Source organism: Erpetoichthys calabaricus, chromosome 11, assembly GCF_900747795.2.
Source record: "Erpetoichthys calabaricus chromosome 11, fErpCal1.3, whole genome shotgun sequence".
NCBI lineage: Eukaryota > Metazoa > Chordata > Cladistia > Polypteriformes > Polypteridae > Erpetoichthys > Erpetoichthys calabaricus.
In genome coordinates, this window is record NC_041404.2 from 47,671,711 (window position 1) to 47,686,443 (window position 14,733).

The 14,733-nt window shown below is 39.1% G+C and overlaps 1 protein-coding gene across 2 annotated transcripts in view; it reads right to left on the minus strand.

The window, feature by feature from the left end:
• rgs14b (regulator of G protein signaling 14b) overlaps window positions 1-14,733 on the minus strand; it is an 87,179-nt gene that overhangs the window by 37,634 nt on the left and 34,812 nt on the right. For both annotated transcript variants that reach the window (XM_028813071.2, XM_028813072.2), the window contains one exon: window positions 2,613-2,634. In XM_028813071.2, the coding sequence (XP_028668904.2) occupies window positions 2,613-2,634 (22 nt within the window). The remainder of the gene's footprint in view (window positions 1-2,612; window positions 2,635-14,733) is intronic.

Consider the following 14,733-nt stretch of genomic DNA (forward strand, 5'->3'; position numbering starts at 1 on the left):
TCTTACTCCCACTGGCATGCCTCAGCATAAACTCAAACTTAAAATTGGTTCAGTCGTCATGCTTCTCAGAAACCTCATGCCAGGAAGAAGTCTCTGTAAAGGCACTAGACTGACTGTTACCAGCATTCACCGCAATGTACTAGAGTGTAAAACAATCGCAGCTGCTACCTCACAAACTGTCCATATTCCCCCCCGGATTTCCCTGACCCCATCAGATTCAAATTTGCCTTTTACTTTTACACGCAGACAATTTCCTGTTAGATTGGCCTTTGCAATGACAATTAATAAGGCGCAGGGATAAACTTTCAAAAAGATATGCCTGTATCTGCTAAAACCAGTTTTCAGTCACGGACAATTGTATGTTGCTCTCTCCAGAGTTCCATCTTTTCATTTACTCACAGTCGTATCCTCAAACCCACCCCATTTGGACAACTGTGTCCTTCAGGAAGTGTTCACCCATCAATAAATAATTATGCTTCGTATTACTTCATAATGGGCTAGATTGGTGTTACCAAAGAATTACGACGAGTGTTCAGAAGAAATGTGTGTTTCAAAAATGATTAAAGAGATATCAAGTCAATATCAGCATGGCATGGTGGTGGTGCTGCTGCCTCACAACTCCCTGGTCCTCCCCTGCGTGGACTTAGCATGTCTTCCCCATGTCTGTGTGGTTTTCCAGTTTCCTCTTATAGTCCAAATACATGCAAGTTAGGTTGACTGGCAATGCTAAATTTAAACTATTGTGCATATGCTGTAAGAATTATGTTTCTAGACTTCTCTAGCGCCTTCAACACCATTCAACCTCTGCTCCTTAGGGACAAGCTGACAGAGATGGGAGTAGATTCATACCTAGTGGCATGGATCGTGGACTATCTTACAAACAGACCTCAGTATGTGCGTCTCGGGAACTGCAGGTCTGACATTGTGGTCAGCAACACAGGAGCGCCGCAAGGGACTGTACTTTCTCCGGTCCGGTTCAGCCTATATATAATCGGACTTTCAATACAACTCGGAGTCCTGCCACGTGCAAAAGTTCGCTGACGACACTGCTATCGTGGGCTGCATCAGGAGTGGGCAGAGGTTTATTAAATGGTGCGACTCAAACCACCTACACCTGAACACCAGCAAAACCAAGGAGCTGGTGGTGGATTTTAGGAGGCCCAGACCCCTCATGGACCCCATGATCATCAGAGGTAACTCTGTGCAGAGGGTGCAGACCTATACAGTCCAATTTATCATCCAGCTGCACTCCCAGGTATGGACTGCCAATACTGATTCTCTGTGCAAGAGAGGACACAGCCGACTATACTTCCTTAGAAGACTGGTGTCCTTCAACATCTGCAATAAGATGCTGCAGATGTTCTATCAGACGGTTGTGGCGAGCGCCCTCTCCTACGCGGTGGTGTGCTGGGGAGGCAGCATTAAGAAGGAGGACAAACGCCTGGACAAACTGGTGAGGAAGGCAGGCTCTATTGTAGGCATGGAGCTGAACAGTTTGACATCTGTGGCGGAGCGACGGGCGCTCAGCAGGCTCCTATCAATTATGGAGAATCCACTGCATCCATTAAACAGTATCATCTCCAGACAGAGGAGAAGCTTCAGTGACAGACTGCTGTCACTGTCTTGCTCCACTGACAGACTGAGGAGATCGTTCCTCCCCCAAACTATGTGACTCTTCAATTCCACCCAGGGGGGGTAAAGGTTAACATTATTCAAAGTTATTGTCTTTTTTTACTTACATTTTTATTACTCTTTAATTTAATATTGTTTTTTGTATCAGTATGCTGCTACTGGAGTATGTGAATTTCCCCTTGGGATTAATAAAGTATGTATCTATCTATGTGTGTACGCAGGTATGGTCACCCAGCTATGGGTTGGTGTTCTGTCCAGAAGTTGTTCCTGCCTTGCACACAATATATCCTAGGTTAGCTCTCATTTTCCTGTGACTCTGGTCAGGACATAGCAGGTTTGGAAGATGAATGGATGGATGGGAAAATCATTTTGTTAGTTAACTTGAGCAAGTATTCGAAGGGTAATAAATTGATAGGATTACTGATGTGTTTTTTGTTTAGATAAATTCAATTGTTGATTCTACAAGATTACTAATGATTTATGTTGTGTTTGAAGTTTCTTGAAGTATAAGCACAGCTTGAGCAACAGAGTGTATGGTGATAAAATACATCACCACAGGGCATCAGACACTAAAGTGCATGGCTTGCACCGAATTTCATTTTAATACAATTTAAAACTACATTATGTATTTACCGTTCATGAATCATATTGTATAATTTTGTCGTCTACATAAACTAAACAAAAGCACATTAAAATGTATGTCCTTTCACATATATTAGACATGAACTCATCCAGTTTCTACCAATACTTATCAAGTTCTGGATTGCAGGGTTTTGAAGACTGTCAATATAAATTGACAAATTACTGAGCTATCAAAATAATTTTTTCTCGGTGTATCTTTAATATCTTGTATATTCAGTATACTCTATATATTATCCTTTTTAAAATTTAGCATAAAAAGATTTAAGTGAATACAAAGTAAATATAATAATGGACAATGCAAATACAATGATACAGGTAAATTATACTATAAAGCTTACCTCCATCTGAAGCTGCCAGTGTCTGTCAAAAGCAGAAAAAAAGACCATTAGAAATGTGCTTAATTTGCTCTAATGCCTACAGTATTCACAATTAGCGTATTTATAGTATGGAGAATCACAAAACTAATATTGAGAAATGAATTATCCATGCATTTGTTACAAAAGTGCATGCACTGCAATTATTTTTTCCTTACAGCATGACCTTATACTTTAGTAGAAAATGGTGTAAAGATAAATTCATCCAACAGAGAAAATTAAAACCACAACCTAATAAATGAGAACAGTCAGAGCAAATGTCACCAGCTGAATCTTGGTCTCTCCATTTCGATATAATCTACCTTTTAAGCAAATTATTCAGTCAAACAGTCCTATTATAACCCACATCAATGCTGCAATGAATTAGCTGTAATACAAGCACAATAAAAGTTTAACATAAAGTTTCTATTAACTAAAAGTATTTACAAACGATACAAAAGTACATGAATAGAACTGCATCCTCAAACCTGGCACACTAGATCTTCAACTTCTAAGCTTAGTTACTATCTGTGTCAAGTTTCCACCTTTTCCTCATTTTTTTTCTTAAGCAATCCAGTTTTCCACGTGTTGGCCCCATGCTAATCTATGTATGTTGTGACTTGCTGTCAATAAATAAATACTATACTATAAATATTTGTTATTGTGTTTCAAGTGGACACTGGCATTCGCCTCTGATTTAGTATCACAATCACTTCTGCAACCTCACATGCATCTATGTGTACGGATCTCATGCACTACATAACGTAAAAGCGTATATGTCAAAGTCACTTCAACTCAATTCTCTGCAAAGAAATTTCGCAAATTGAACATTTGATTAATAATAATTCATATTAATTTCATACTGTGCCACCTCAGTCTGTATGGTTTACCAATTGAGTATCACTTATGTTGTAATTTGTGTTTTTCAAGGCTCATGTTATATTGTTCAAACATTTGTGTTGATTAATCTTTGCTGTACAGCATGTTTTTTTAATGTTTAAAACACTGATTTTGTTGGAAGTACCAATACAATAAATACATATTTAATTTTATCGACCATTTACATTTTTATTCCGGTGAGTGGTTGTGAAGGTAGGGGCTCCAGTGCACTGCTTTGCCCGGGGGCCTATAATGCTGTTAAGACAGCCCTATTAACTGGAATTAGAATGTGAAATGTATAGCTTATGAAGAAAGAGTGGAAGCACAGCATCATATGCATGCATCTGACCTGGAGAGGACAATGAATGTATGAAACACTCACAGAACCAGACCATCCACCACCTTTACAGACAACCAAGTCATGAGAGAATTATGCAGACTTCATTCTGACAAGGCAGCAGGCCCTGATGGCATCAGCCCAAGGGTGCTTAAAGTCTGCACCTCACAGCTCTGTGGTGTACTACTTAGGATTTTCAACTTAAGCCTGAGTATTAAAAAAGTGCCAGTGCTATGGAAAACGTCTTGTCTGGTTCATGTTTCAAAGAAGGCACATCCTAGTGCCCCTTCTGACTACAGGCCAGTGGCACTCACCATGAAAGTCTTTGAGAGACTAGTCCTGGAAATACTTTGCCCCCAGGTTAAGTCAGCACTAGACCCTCTCCAGTTTGCCTACCAGGCGAGGATTGGAGTCGAAGATGCAATCATCTACCTGCTGCGCCGTGCCTACAGTCACCTAGACAAGCCAGGAGGAACTCTCAGGATTATGTTCTTCGATTTCTCACGTGCCTTTAACACCGTCCAGCCAGACAGACTGGGGAGTAAGCTATCGGAAACGCAGGTGGATGCTCCCTTAGTTTCATGGATCGTGGACTGACAGGAAGGCCACAGTTTGTGCGGCTACAGGGCTCTGTGTCTGACACCGTGCTGTGTAGCACTGGTGCTCCGCAAGGGACAGTTTTGTCGCCATAACTCTTCACCCTGTACACTACAGATTTTAGTTACAACACAGAGGGCTGCCATCTGCAGAAATTCTCTGATGACTCTGCAATAGTTGGTAGTATCAGACATGGAGACGAGACGGAATACAGGATGGTAGTGAACAGGTTTGTTGACTGGTGTGAGCTGAATCAACTGCAGATCAACACCAGTAAAACTAAAGAACTTGTAGTTGATTTAAGAAGATCGCAATCTCCAGCCACTCCCCTGTCTATTAGGCGTGTGGAGGTGGAGATCGTTGAGGAGTACAAGTATCTAGGGGTGCATATGAGCAATAAGCTAGACTGGTCCAAAAACTCTTGTCCATATACAAGAAGGGTCAAAGTAGGCTATATTTCCTACGCAAGCTCAGATCTTTTAGTGTCGGCAACACTATGCTGGCCAGTGCCATTTTCTTCGCTGTGACATGCTGGGGGAGCAGCATGAAAGTGGCAGACATCAGGAGACTAAACAAACTAATTCCAAAGGCTGCCTCTGTGGTGGGAGAGAAACTGGACAGCTTGGAAACTGTGGCACATCTGAGAATGTTGTCTAGGCTTCGGACTATTATTGAAAATGCTAATCACCCACTTCATAGTGTTGTGGTTGGACAGAGGAGCGTTTTCAGCAATAGACTGACTAGCATCAAGTGCTCCACTGAACGTCACAGGAAATCCTTCCTCCCCACAGCCATTAGACTCTATAACTCCTTTTCCGGTCACTCACCCACACTTTAAGCTATTACCCTTTTTTCTTTATTGGATATCCAGGTACATTTTTTCAAGTACTTGAAATGTGCAACATACTATCTGTTCTTGTGCAATAAATTGTCTGCTCTTCACATGAGAATAACCTTGTTTGTTCTCAAAATGTGCAATATTAACTTAAGGTGCAACACTCTGTACTTTAGTTTGATACTTACATTTATTATACTTTATTATATTTACATGATTACTTTTATATGTGCTCTTAGTGTAACATGTCCCTTGTCTGTTGTTAAGTTGTAACATAAGTAATTTCCTTCAGAATTAATAAAGTTTTCTGATTAAAAAATAAATTATCCAGGTACTATTTAAGTTTAAATACAGTTTGAAGCGTATTCAAAATGCTTCGTTTTCTATTACATGGAATACATTTCTGAAAAACTTATACAACATTATATGGTCATTTTGCTAACATGTTTCATTTATCTTTGTAATTGTAAGATGCAAATTGCAGACTGAATGCTTTAGTGTATGACATTTTGTCATTCATGTATGTACATAAGCAAGCATTTTGTTTGCATTCTGTGTATAATCTATGAAAATGTTCAGCCATAAAACAGATTTGAAGTAATACCCATTTCATGCAGTTGAATTTCAGGTTTTGTGAAATTATTCTGTTTTAGACGCTGCAAAAAGTTAGGCACACTCAGTTTTACTTTATTTTGTAAATCCTTTCATTTGCCATTAAGTGAAACTTTGCAGTCTTTAAGAAAGTGTATTTTATTAATTGAAAAAGTCTATCAGTACACTCGCAGAAATTATCACATGCCATGTAACAGCATGTTTGGAGCATGTTCTGTTTTGTATGTTAGGACAGCTAATGTTTGGGGGTGAGCATGAAGATGTGTAGGAAACCACATACAGTGGAACCTCGGTTCACGACTATAATTCGTTCCAAAACTCTGGTCGTAAACCGATTTGGTCGTGAACCGAAGCAATTTCCCCCATAGGATTGTATGTAAATACAATTAATCCGTTCCAGACCATACGAACTGTATGTAAATATATTTTTTTTTTGTTAAGTTTTTAAGCACAAATATAGTTAATTAAACCATAGAATGCACAGCGTAATAGTAAACTAAATGTAAAAACATTGAATAACACTGAGAAAACCTTGAACAACAGAGAAAACTAACATTGCAAGAGATCACGCTATACTGTAGCCTTATGACCCGATCACTGTAAACTTCTTTTTTTTTTTTAGTTTTAAGCACAGGGGGAAAAAGGAACATTTCCAACAATTCACGCTACGAACTGAAAAGTGAACATTTGAAAAATCCGTAATACAAAAACTAACCATAAACCACCAAGAAAACTAACCTTGCATGAGTCAAGTTCTGGCATGAAGTGAGGAGGAACTGGGTGGAGAACAATCCGGTCTCGTTGCAGTTGAAGACTTGTTGCGGGATGTAGCCTTCGTCCTCCACTAATTTTGTGAAATTTTTCATGAATTCTTTTGCAGCTTCAGCGTCGGAACTAGCAGCCTCTCCATGCCTTACCACACTATGAATGCCACTTCTCTTGCAAAACTTTTCAAACCATCCTCTACTGGCTTTAAATTCCTCACTTTCACCACTTGTAGAAGGATAGTTTTGCAGCAAATCGCCATGAATCTTCCTGGCTTTCTCGCATAACATCACCTCGCTTACGCTATCCCCTGCAAGTTGCTTCTCATTCAGCCACACTAGCAACAGTTTTTCCACCTCTTCCAGCACTTGAGGCCTCTGCCTGGTTAACGCTGTAACTCCTTTTGCAACATCAACTGCTTTAATAGATTCTTTCTGCTTTAGAATAGTCGAAATCGTAGATTTTGACTTGTACTCGGCGCAAGATCAGTAACATGAACGCCACGCTCATACTTTTCAATAATTTCTTTCTTTACTTCGATTTCAGTTTTCTGCAAAACTTTCTTCTCACCACTCTTCACTTGCTTAGAAGCCATGGTTAACTGCAAAAGCACATGAAATACTGTAGAGCACAAAGAGTTCACAGGTAAAGCACACACGTCTGACTGAGAACAATGAACAGGGAGAGGCTGAACACGTGCTTAAATACAGTAATCGGCGCGTACGAACCGGAAGGGAGATGAAATAGAGCACAAAGAGTTCACAGCGAAAGCAAGCATGCACGTCTGACCGAGAACAATGCAACACGTGCGGAAATCATTGGCGCGCACAAACTGAAAAGGAAACTGGCTTGTTCGTATACCGAGTGTGTGGTCGTGAACCGAGGCAAAAGTTTGGCAAACTTTTTGGTCGTAAACCGATTTGTACATGTACCAAGACATTCGTGAACCGAGGTTCCACTGTACCACCAGTGTTGCTCCTAGGTTGATACAATTGAAGTGGTTTTGAAATTGAGTGTCCGATTAAATGTAAACTTGACTAGGAACAACCCATCCACATTTGTTAAACTCATCCTGACGTGACCTTGTTAAAAATAAACTGATTCATACAACTTAAATAGTATCATATTAAATCAGTTTATTAGTTGTTTTGCAAATTAACACAATTTAATATTTATGCATTACAAGAGACACAAATTTGATGTGAAACAGGCTGGCTGTTTCTCTAGAAGATCCATGAAGATAGGTTAAAATTCTACATGTACTTCAGTATTTTTTGAGTGGTTTTTATACTATAACTGGTTTGTTTATACTTTTTACCATGGACCGTTTTTAAAACATGAAGTGCTTATGAAGCATGTGTTATTGCTTAAGAGACTCCTGTGAAAAATCAAATGAAAGTGACACTTAAAAATTCTACCTTTCACAATTATAGGATACTTTGTGCATATTAAGTCATGTGAAAAAGAGAAAGTAGAGCCAGGAGCACATTACAGTTCCTGTAATACAGGCAAAGAACCCAGGAAAAAAACTTCTTGTAGTTGCTCAAACTCACAAGATGCAATCAATAATATATTTGTTATGCATCATTTTGCTCTTGCAGATCAGAAGATCTAGTGCGAGTGCCCATCTCTTTAGTTTATACATATTTAACAAATGAAATGACTGAATGTACATTGTAATGATCTTTTAATATTTTCTCCACATTGTTTACCCAATGTCTTTATTCACAGCTCAGCATGGCTGCTTGCTCGATTGTCTGAAACATGATCAAATATCAATTATTGATCTCTGACCCAAGGTACTGGGTAGAATTATGAGCAACCTTGTGTTCAAATGTGATGGTAGTTATGGACAATCGAGGACTAGCACAGAAACCTAGAAAGCATTCACAACTCAAATTCAGACCAGACTTTTCAGTCTATTGCTGAAAACGCTCCTCTGTCCAACCACAACACTATGAAGTGGGTGATTAGCATTTTCAATAATAGTCCGAAGCCTAGACAACATTCTCAGATGTGCCACAGTTTCCAAGCTGTCCAGTTTCTCTCCCACCACAGAGGCAGCCTTTGGAATTAGTTTGTTTAGTCTCCTGATGTCTGCCACTTTCATGCTGCTCCCCCAGCATGTCACAGCGAAGAAAATGGCACTGGCCAGCATAGTGTTGCCGACACTAAAAGATCTGAGCTTGCGTAGGAAATATAGCCTACTTTGACCCTTCTTGTATATGGACAAGAGTTTTTGGACCAGTCTAGCTTATTGCTCATATGCACCCCTAGATACTTGTACTCCTCAACGATCTCCACCTCCACACGCCTAATAGACAGGGGAATGGCTGGAGATTGCGATCTTCTTAAATCAACTACAAGTTCTTTAGTTTTACTGGTGTTGATCTGCAGTTGATTCAGCTCACACCAGTCAACAAACCTGTTCACTACCATCCTGTATTCCGTCTCGTCTCCATGTCTGATACTACCAACTATTGCAGAGTCATCAGAGAATTTCTGCAGATGGCAGCCCTCTGTGTTGTAACTAAAATCTGTAGTGTACAGGGTGAAGAGTTATGGCAACAAAACTGTCCCTTGCGGAGCACCAGTGCTACACAGCACGGTGTCAGACACAGAGCCCTGTAGCCGCACAAACTGTGGCCTTCCTGTCAGTCCACGATCCATGAAACTAAGGGAGCATCCACCTGCGTTTCCGATAGCTTACTCCCCAGTCTGTCTGGCTGGACGGTGTTAAAGGCACGTGAGAAATCGAAGAACATAATCCTGAGAGTTCCTCCTGGCTTGTCTAGGTGACTGTAGGCACGGCGCAGCAGGTAGATGATTGCATCTTCGACTCCAATCCTCGCCTGGTAGGCAAACTGGAGAGGGTCTAGTGCTGACTTAACCTGGGGGCAAAGTATTTCTAGGACTAGTCTCTCAAAGACTTTCATGGTGAGTGCCACTGGCCTGTAGTCAGAAGGGGCACTAGGATGTGCCTTCTTTGAAACATGAACCAGACAAGACGTTTTCCATAGCACTGGCACTTTTTTAATACTCAGGCTTAAGTTGAAAATCCTAAGTAGTACACCACAGAGCTGTGAGGTGCAGACTTTAAGCACCCTTGGGCTGATGCCATCAGGGCCTGCTGCCTTGTCAGAATGAAGTCTGCATAATTCTCTCATGACTTGGTTGTCTGTAAAGGTGGTGGATGGTCTGGTTCTGTGAGTGTTGTGGATAGAACAGGGGGCAGAGTAGGGTTCAGCTGGTAAGGAGGGGGTAGGAGATAGTGATCAACCGCACTCTTTCCCCTATAATGAGTGGTGGGAGAGGGAAAAGTTAGCAGGTGAGGTATTGATGGTGGTATCATAAGCAAACGACTTCACAATGTCTGATCAACTGCTGAAATATCAGAAATCCAAAGTTAATTAGTCAAATTTATTTCACTCTGGTGAAACTCTCTCCTTAGTTAATGTTGTGAAAGAAGACATTCTATGAAACAAACCACCACAGCAGCAGTTTTCTTGGTAAGGATTCGCATACTTCTTTTCTTCATATCCTTTTTTTTTTTTTTTACATTTTTTATTTGTTTGGGTTTGACTTAAAATAATGCTTGCATGTTTAGTAAAACTAATTGTATAAGAAAAAAACATTATGTAGGAATACTGACCACATTAATGTGACAGAAAAGTCAAGCCATATTTTACTTTTGTTAAAACTCTAGACCTCTGGGTATGGTCTCAAACAGAGACCCGATTGAAATCAGAGGCATATTTTGTGAGCGTTTCATGTTTAGGAATTACTGTCACATTGAGCTGCTGCAATTTTTGCTTAATGGTGACCAGAAACAGAGGACAGAATGATGGTCAACACTGCTACATTACAGCTCCAAAAGTTTCGGTATGAATTATGGCTTGATCACAGTATGGACTTTGTATAAGCTCTCTATGTCTATGCAGGTTTATCTTTGTGTTTTCAGAGTTTACTTCTTCAACCAAAAGAAATACATGTTAGGTTAAATGGCGAGTCTAATTTGGCCCAGTATGACTGTCCACTGTGATAGGACATAGTTAAATCATGCCTTGCAATAATTGGATTGCAAAGGTTCAGACAATAAAGATGGAACCACTAATTGTATAAAAACAGCTGAATATGTTTAGAAATGGGTGCTGGTGAAAAAAATATTACTGCACAAGTACTGTAGACTCAGTGAAACCGGCCTAATGTAACGATCACACAAAGATTGTTTATATTGCATATTTTATAAATGAAAGTAGCTCAAAGTGCTTTACAATAATAATAGCTAAATGATTTTTAACCATTTTGCAAATGAAACATTTTATGATAATTATACTGTAAATATTTTAAAAGCTGTCATTGCCCAATCTGCTCATATTGATGTAGGAACACCAAATTCTTCTATGGTTTTTTCCCCAGGTTTAAATATCATATACTTTAAGATACAACACAATCCGACTCATCTGCACTGGTTTACACAATTCAGAGTAACATTTTTACATGGACTTTTAATGATTGACTATTACTTTAAGTCTGTTTCAGCCTTAATCTCCCCAACTGAACAAATCAACTCTATTTGCCTTGTGTAATCTGAACTGCACAACTGTGCCTGTCTCACACCTAGTGCAGCTGGGATAGGTACCTGCTCCCAAAGATACTAAACTGGATAAAAATGGTTATAAATGTACATGAGTGGCTGGACACACAATGGTAGACCTGTTCATTTCAATCAGAGGATGAATGCAAATCCTCCATTTATTTATTAATGCCAAGTATGGTGCTATATTAAAAGGTGATTAAATCTGGCCATCAATTCAACTCCTAAATTCAAACATGTGACAGCTCAACTGACAGGAGATTAGTTACATCATTGTGCTCTCAAAACAAGCAGACATGTGGCATTTCTTTTCTGAACCAATTCCATAACTGTCTAAGTGTTAACAATGAAAGCTTTATTTGCCTTGAAAACACAGGAGGATTTTTATGCTTTTTGACATTAAACTACAAAAATCCTGTCTCTGTCCGACACTGCTTTCAGCTTCGAAATTTGTGTTCCCTCACAAATTCTTTGCGTTCAAGGGAAGCTTGAATCTCCAAAACATGGGATGACATACATGTACAATGAAAGCTTGTTCTATACGATACATAAACTACTGAACAGAAAAGAGATTCTTGCCTTCAGGTGTGTCCCCCTTCCTATTTAAGAAGGTGAGCAGTAGAAATGCTCAAAAGTCAAAGTCTTTGGTATGTAAGAGGGCACTTTACTGTAGATGTATGCTTTTACCTGGAAAACAGTATTGCAACCAATATCTTTCAGAAGGACAAAATGGTTCTAAAACGAGATACTTACAAACTGTTAAAGTCTGCATCATAGGTTTTCAACATATAAAACTAACTTGCATTAAGAATATTTCGGGGAAACAATCAAGTTGTTGTGCTAAACATAACTGTAAAATCATTAGAAATGTTGCAGAGGTTTTTAAGGGGTAGGGAAAAAATAAAAATAAATAAATAAAAACTTAAGATTTTTTTTTTGGCAAAACACCCTGCACATATTACTGTTGTAACAGCTACAGCAGTTTTAGTCTAATTATTGTCTCAACAATATAAAAATGAAATAAATTTACTTTACAGTAGAGGAATAAATGGAGCATTTTCACAGCTTATGGTGGGGGTTGTGGTGGTTTCCAAAAAAGCTTTATAGCTTTATTCAAAACATGTGAAAATGCATTCTAAAGAAAACCCAGTCAGTTTGACCTTCTTATATCTTATTAACCTTTGAGTTCCTCCATCATCACTAGACTGTAAAGAAAACAGATGGTGGTGAAGCCTGCAACCAGCTACAGTCTGTTAAGGACATACAACACCCACCGCCTTTGAAAGGCAAACGGTATTATTAAAAACCTCAGCAATCTACACTTTTCTCACTCTTCCCATCTGGCAAAATAGTACATGACCAATCACCAGCAGATTCAGAAACAGTTCTATCCACCATACAGGTTTTTGTATACATTATTGTATGTGTTATAGTCATAACATTTAAAAACGTTTGTAATACATCAATTTTCAGACCAACAATGTTCAAGTATTAATCTACACCTATATCTTGCACACATTGCAAGATGGTGTATCTCTGTTACTTTTCAAGGGGAGTGTTTGGGAATTAAGAGTGCAAGCTTTTGCCCACCTGTGCACTTCACTGCATTGCCAGCATTTGCACCAACCTTTCAACCTCCAGAAAATGGTTTTCTGGAGCTTGTTTTAGCAATGCAGAACCAAAGATTTCAAAAAGTGAAGTTAGACCTGATCTAGCTCCTCCGATGTGTCTCTTCACAGGCTTGAGCCAAACAATAATCCATAAAGTGCTTGCTCTTTTCAGAGCGGTTTGAGTTCTTAGGGAATAGACAGTGTTACAGGGAAGCCTGCAAGGATGAGATCCCCCTACCCAGACACATTTGCCCTGCCAAAAAGAACTCTTAATTTTGTATTTATTTTTCATGATTTTAATACTAACGATTTCAATAAACAAAAAAACTGAACCAAGTAAAAATTACTGCTTACATATTTAATTCTCTGAATCATCAAGTTCAAGACTTTTAATGGTGAGTTCAGAGGTTTAGATATCTGCCTTTGTATGTGTAGGTTTTAACATAGCACTGCCATACATTAAATTACCCTTGATGCAGTTTAAACTTTCCTTATCGAAGGGTTTTATTACCTACACTAGACATTAAGCAGTTCATAAACATTAGTAGGAACAGTCTATATTAAATGGCAAGGGACCTTTTACCTCACTAAATTTTTCCTGTAAAATGCCTGCAATTTCCTCTGACAGTAATACTGGCTTTGCTGTCCGTAATATGCGTTTACTTTTATGTCACAACGGTGGGCAATCAGCAGATTCTCCCCAGCATCTGATGTAATGTGCGCGAAAATAAATCTAGTTTTAAAAGTCATCGTATTGTAATATCATGAAAATTCATATATTTAGGAAAATCCCTTCAACGACTGACACTTTACACTTTACCGGGTCAAGTTTCTTAGTCGCAAACCTGACATCCTCAGAGTCAACACTTGCACAGCAATGGGGAAGGTGGTCTCCGCGTCTCAGTACCCGATTGGATTTTTCTCGTTTTATGTTTTAGGTCTTACCTCATATACCGAAATCTGATTGGATCTGCCGCGCGATATTTTATAGGTCCCGCCCTCTCTGTCTTGTGTGATGTGGCCTTTGAAGCATTGCACTGTGCCCCGTGCATGCGCACTTCACCAGAAGACATACACACATGGACAATGGACGCACACAGGGGTTTTATTAAAGAGGATATTGAGCCCACAGTACAAAACCATGTTAAACGAAGATACTGTCAGTTTAATTTACATTGTAATCATACATCACCCCCACATGTGAAAACCCAATGACCCCCTTCTGCAATGTCAAATTTGTTGTGGTGGATACCCAGCTTTCTAACAAGATTTCATTCAGGATTTTTATATCCACAATCCAATTCACAATAACTCTGGTATGTTGGAAGAAATTCTGTGCAAACTCCAGAGTGTTAATGACTGCACTACTGTTCCATCATACATAATTCATGACAGGTAGCAGATTAAACAAGGTAAAAAGCTATAAAACAAATGAACTCCACTGATAATAAATGCATGTTGAAGTAAAGCAGCTACTTTAAGGTAACCAATACGTTTGGCTTGCTTGTGTAATGGTGAACCCTAACCCTGTCCCGAATTCTAACTTTAATAGTGTGAACCAGACACAAATGAAGAGCAACTGAATGGTAAAGAGTTTATAAAACAAAAGGAGACAAAGCTTTTAACTATACACTGATTGGTTACCTGTGCTAAATAATATAAATTACAAAAAGCAGGCAGAAATTAATTCAGCTCAAACTGTAAAAAAAAAAAAAAAAAAGTTAGACCATAGGTCTGCATAAAGGGAGGTGGCACAATGGTGAAATTGTTTGGACTGCTACATCACATATTCAGAATCATACAGTTGTGGCCAAAAGCTTTGAAAATGACAAGTATTGGTTTTCACAAAGTTTCCTGCTTCAGTGTTTTTAGAT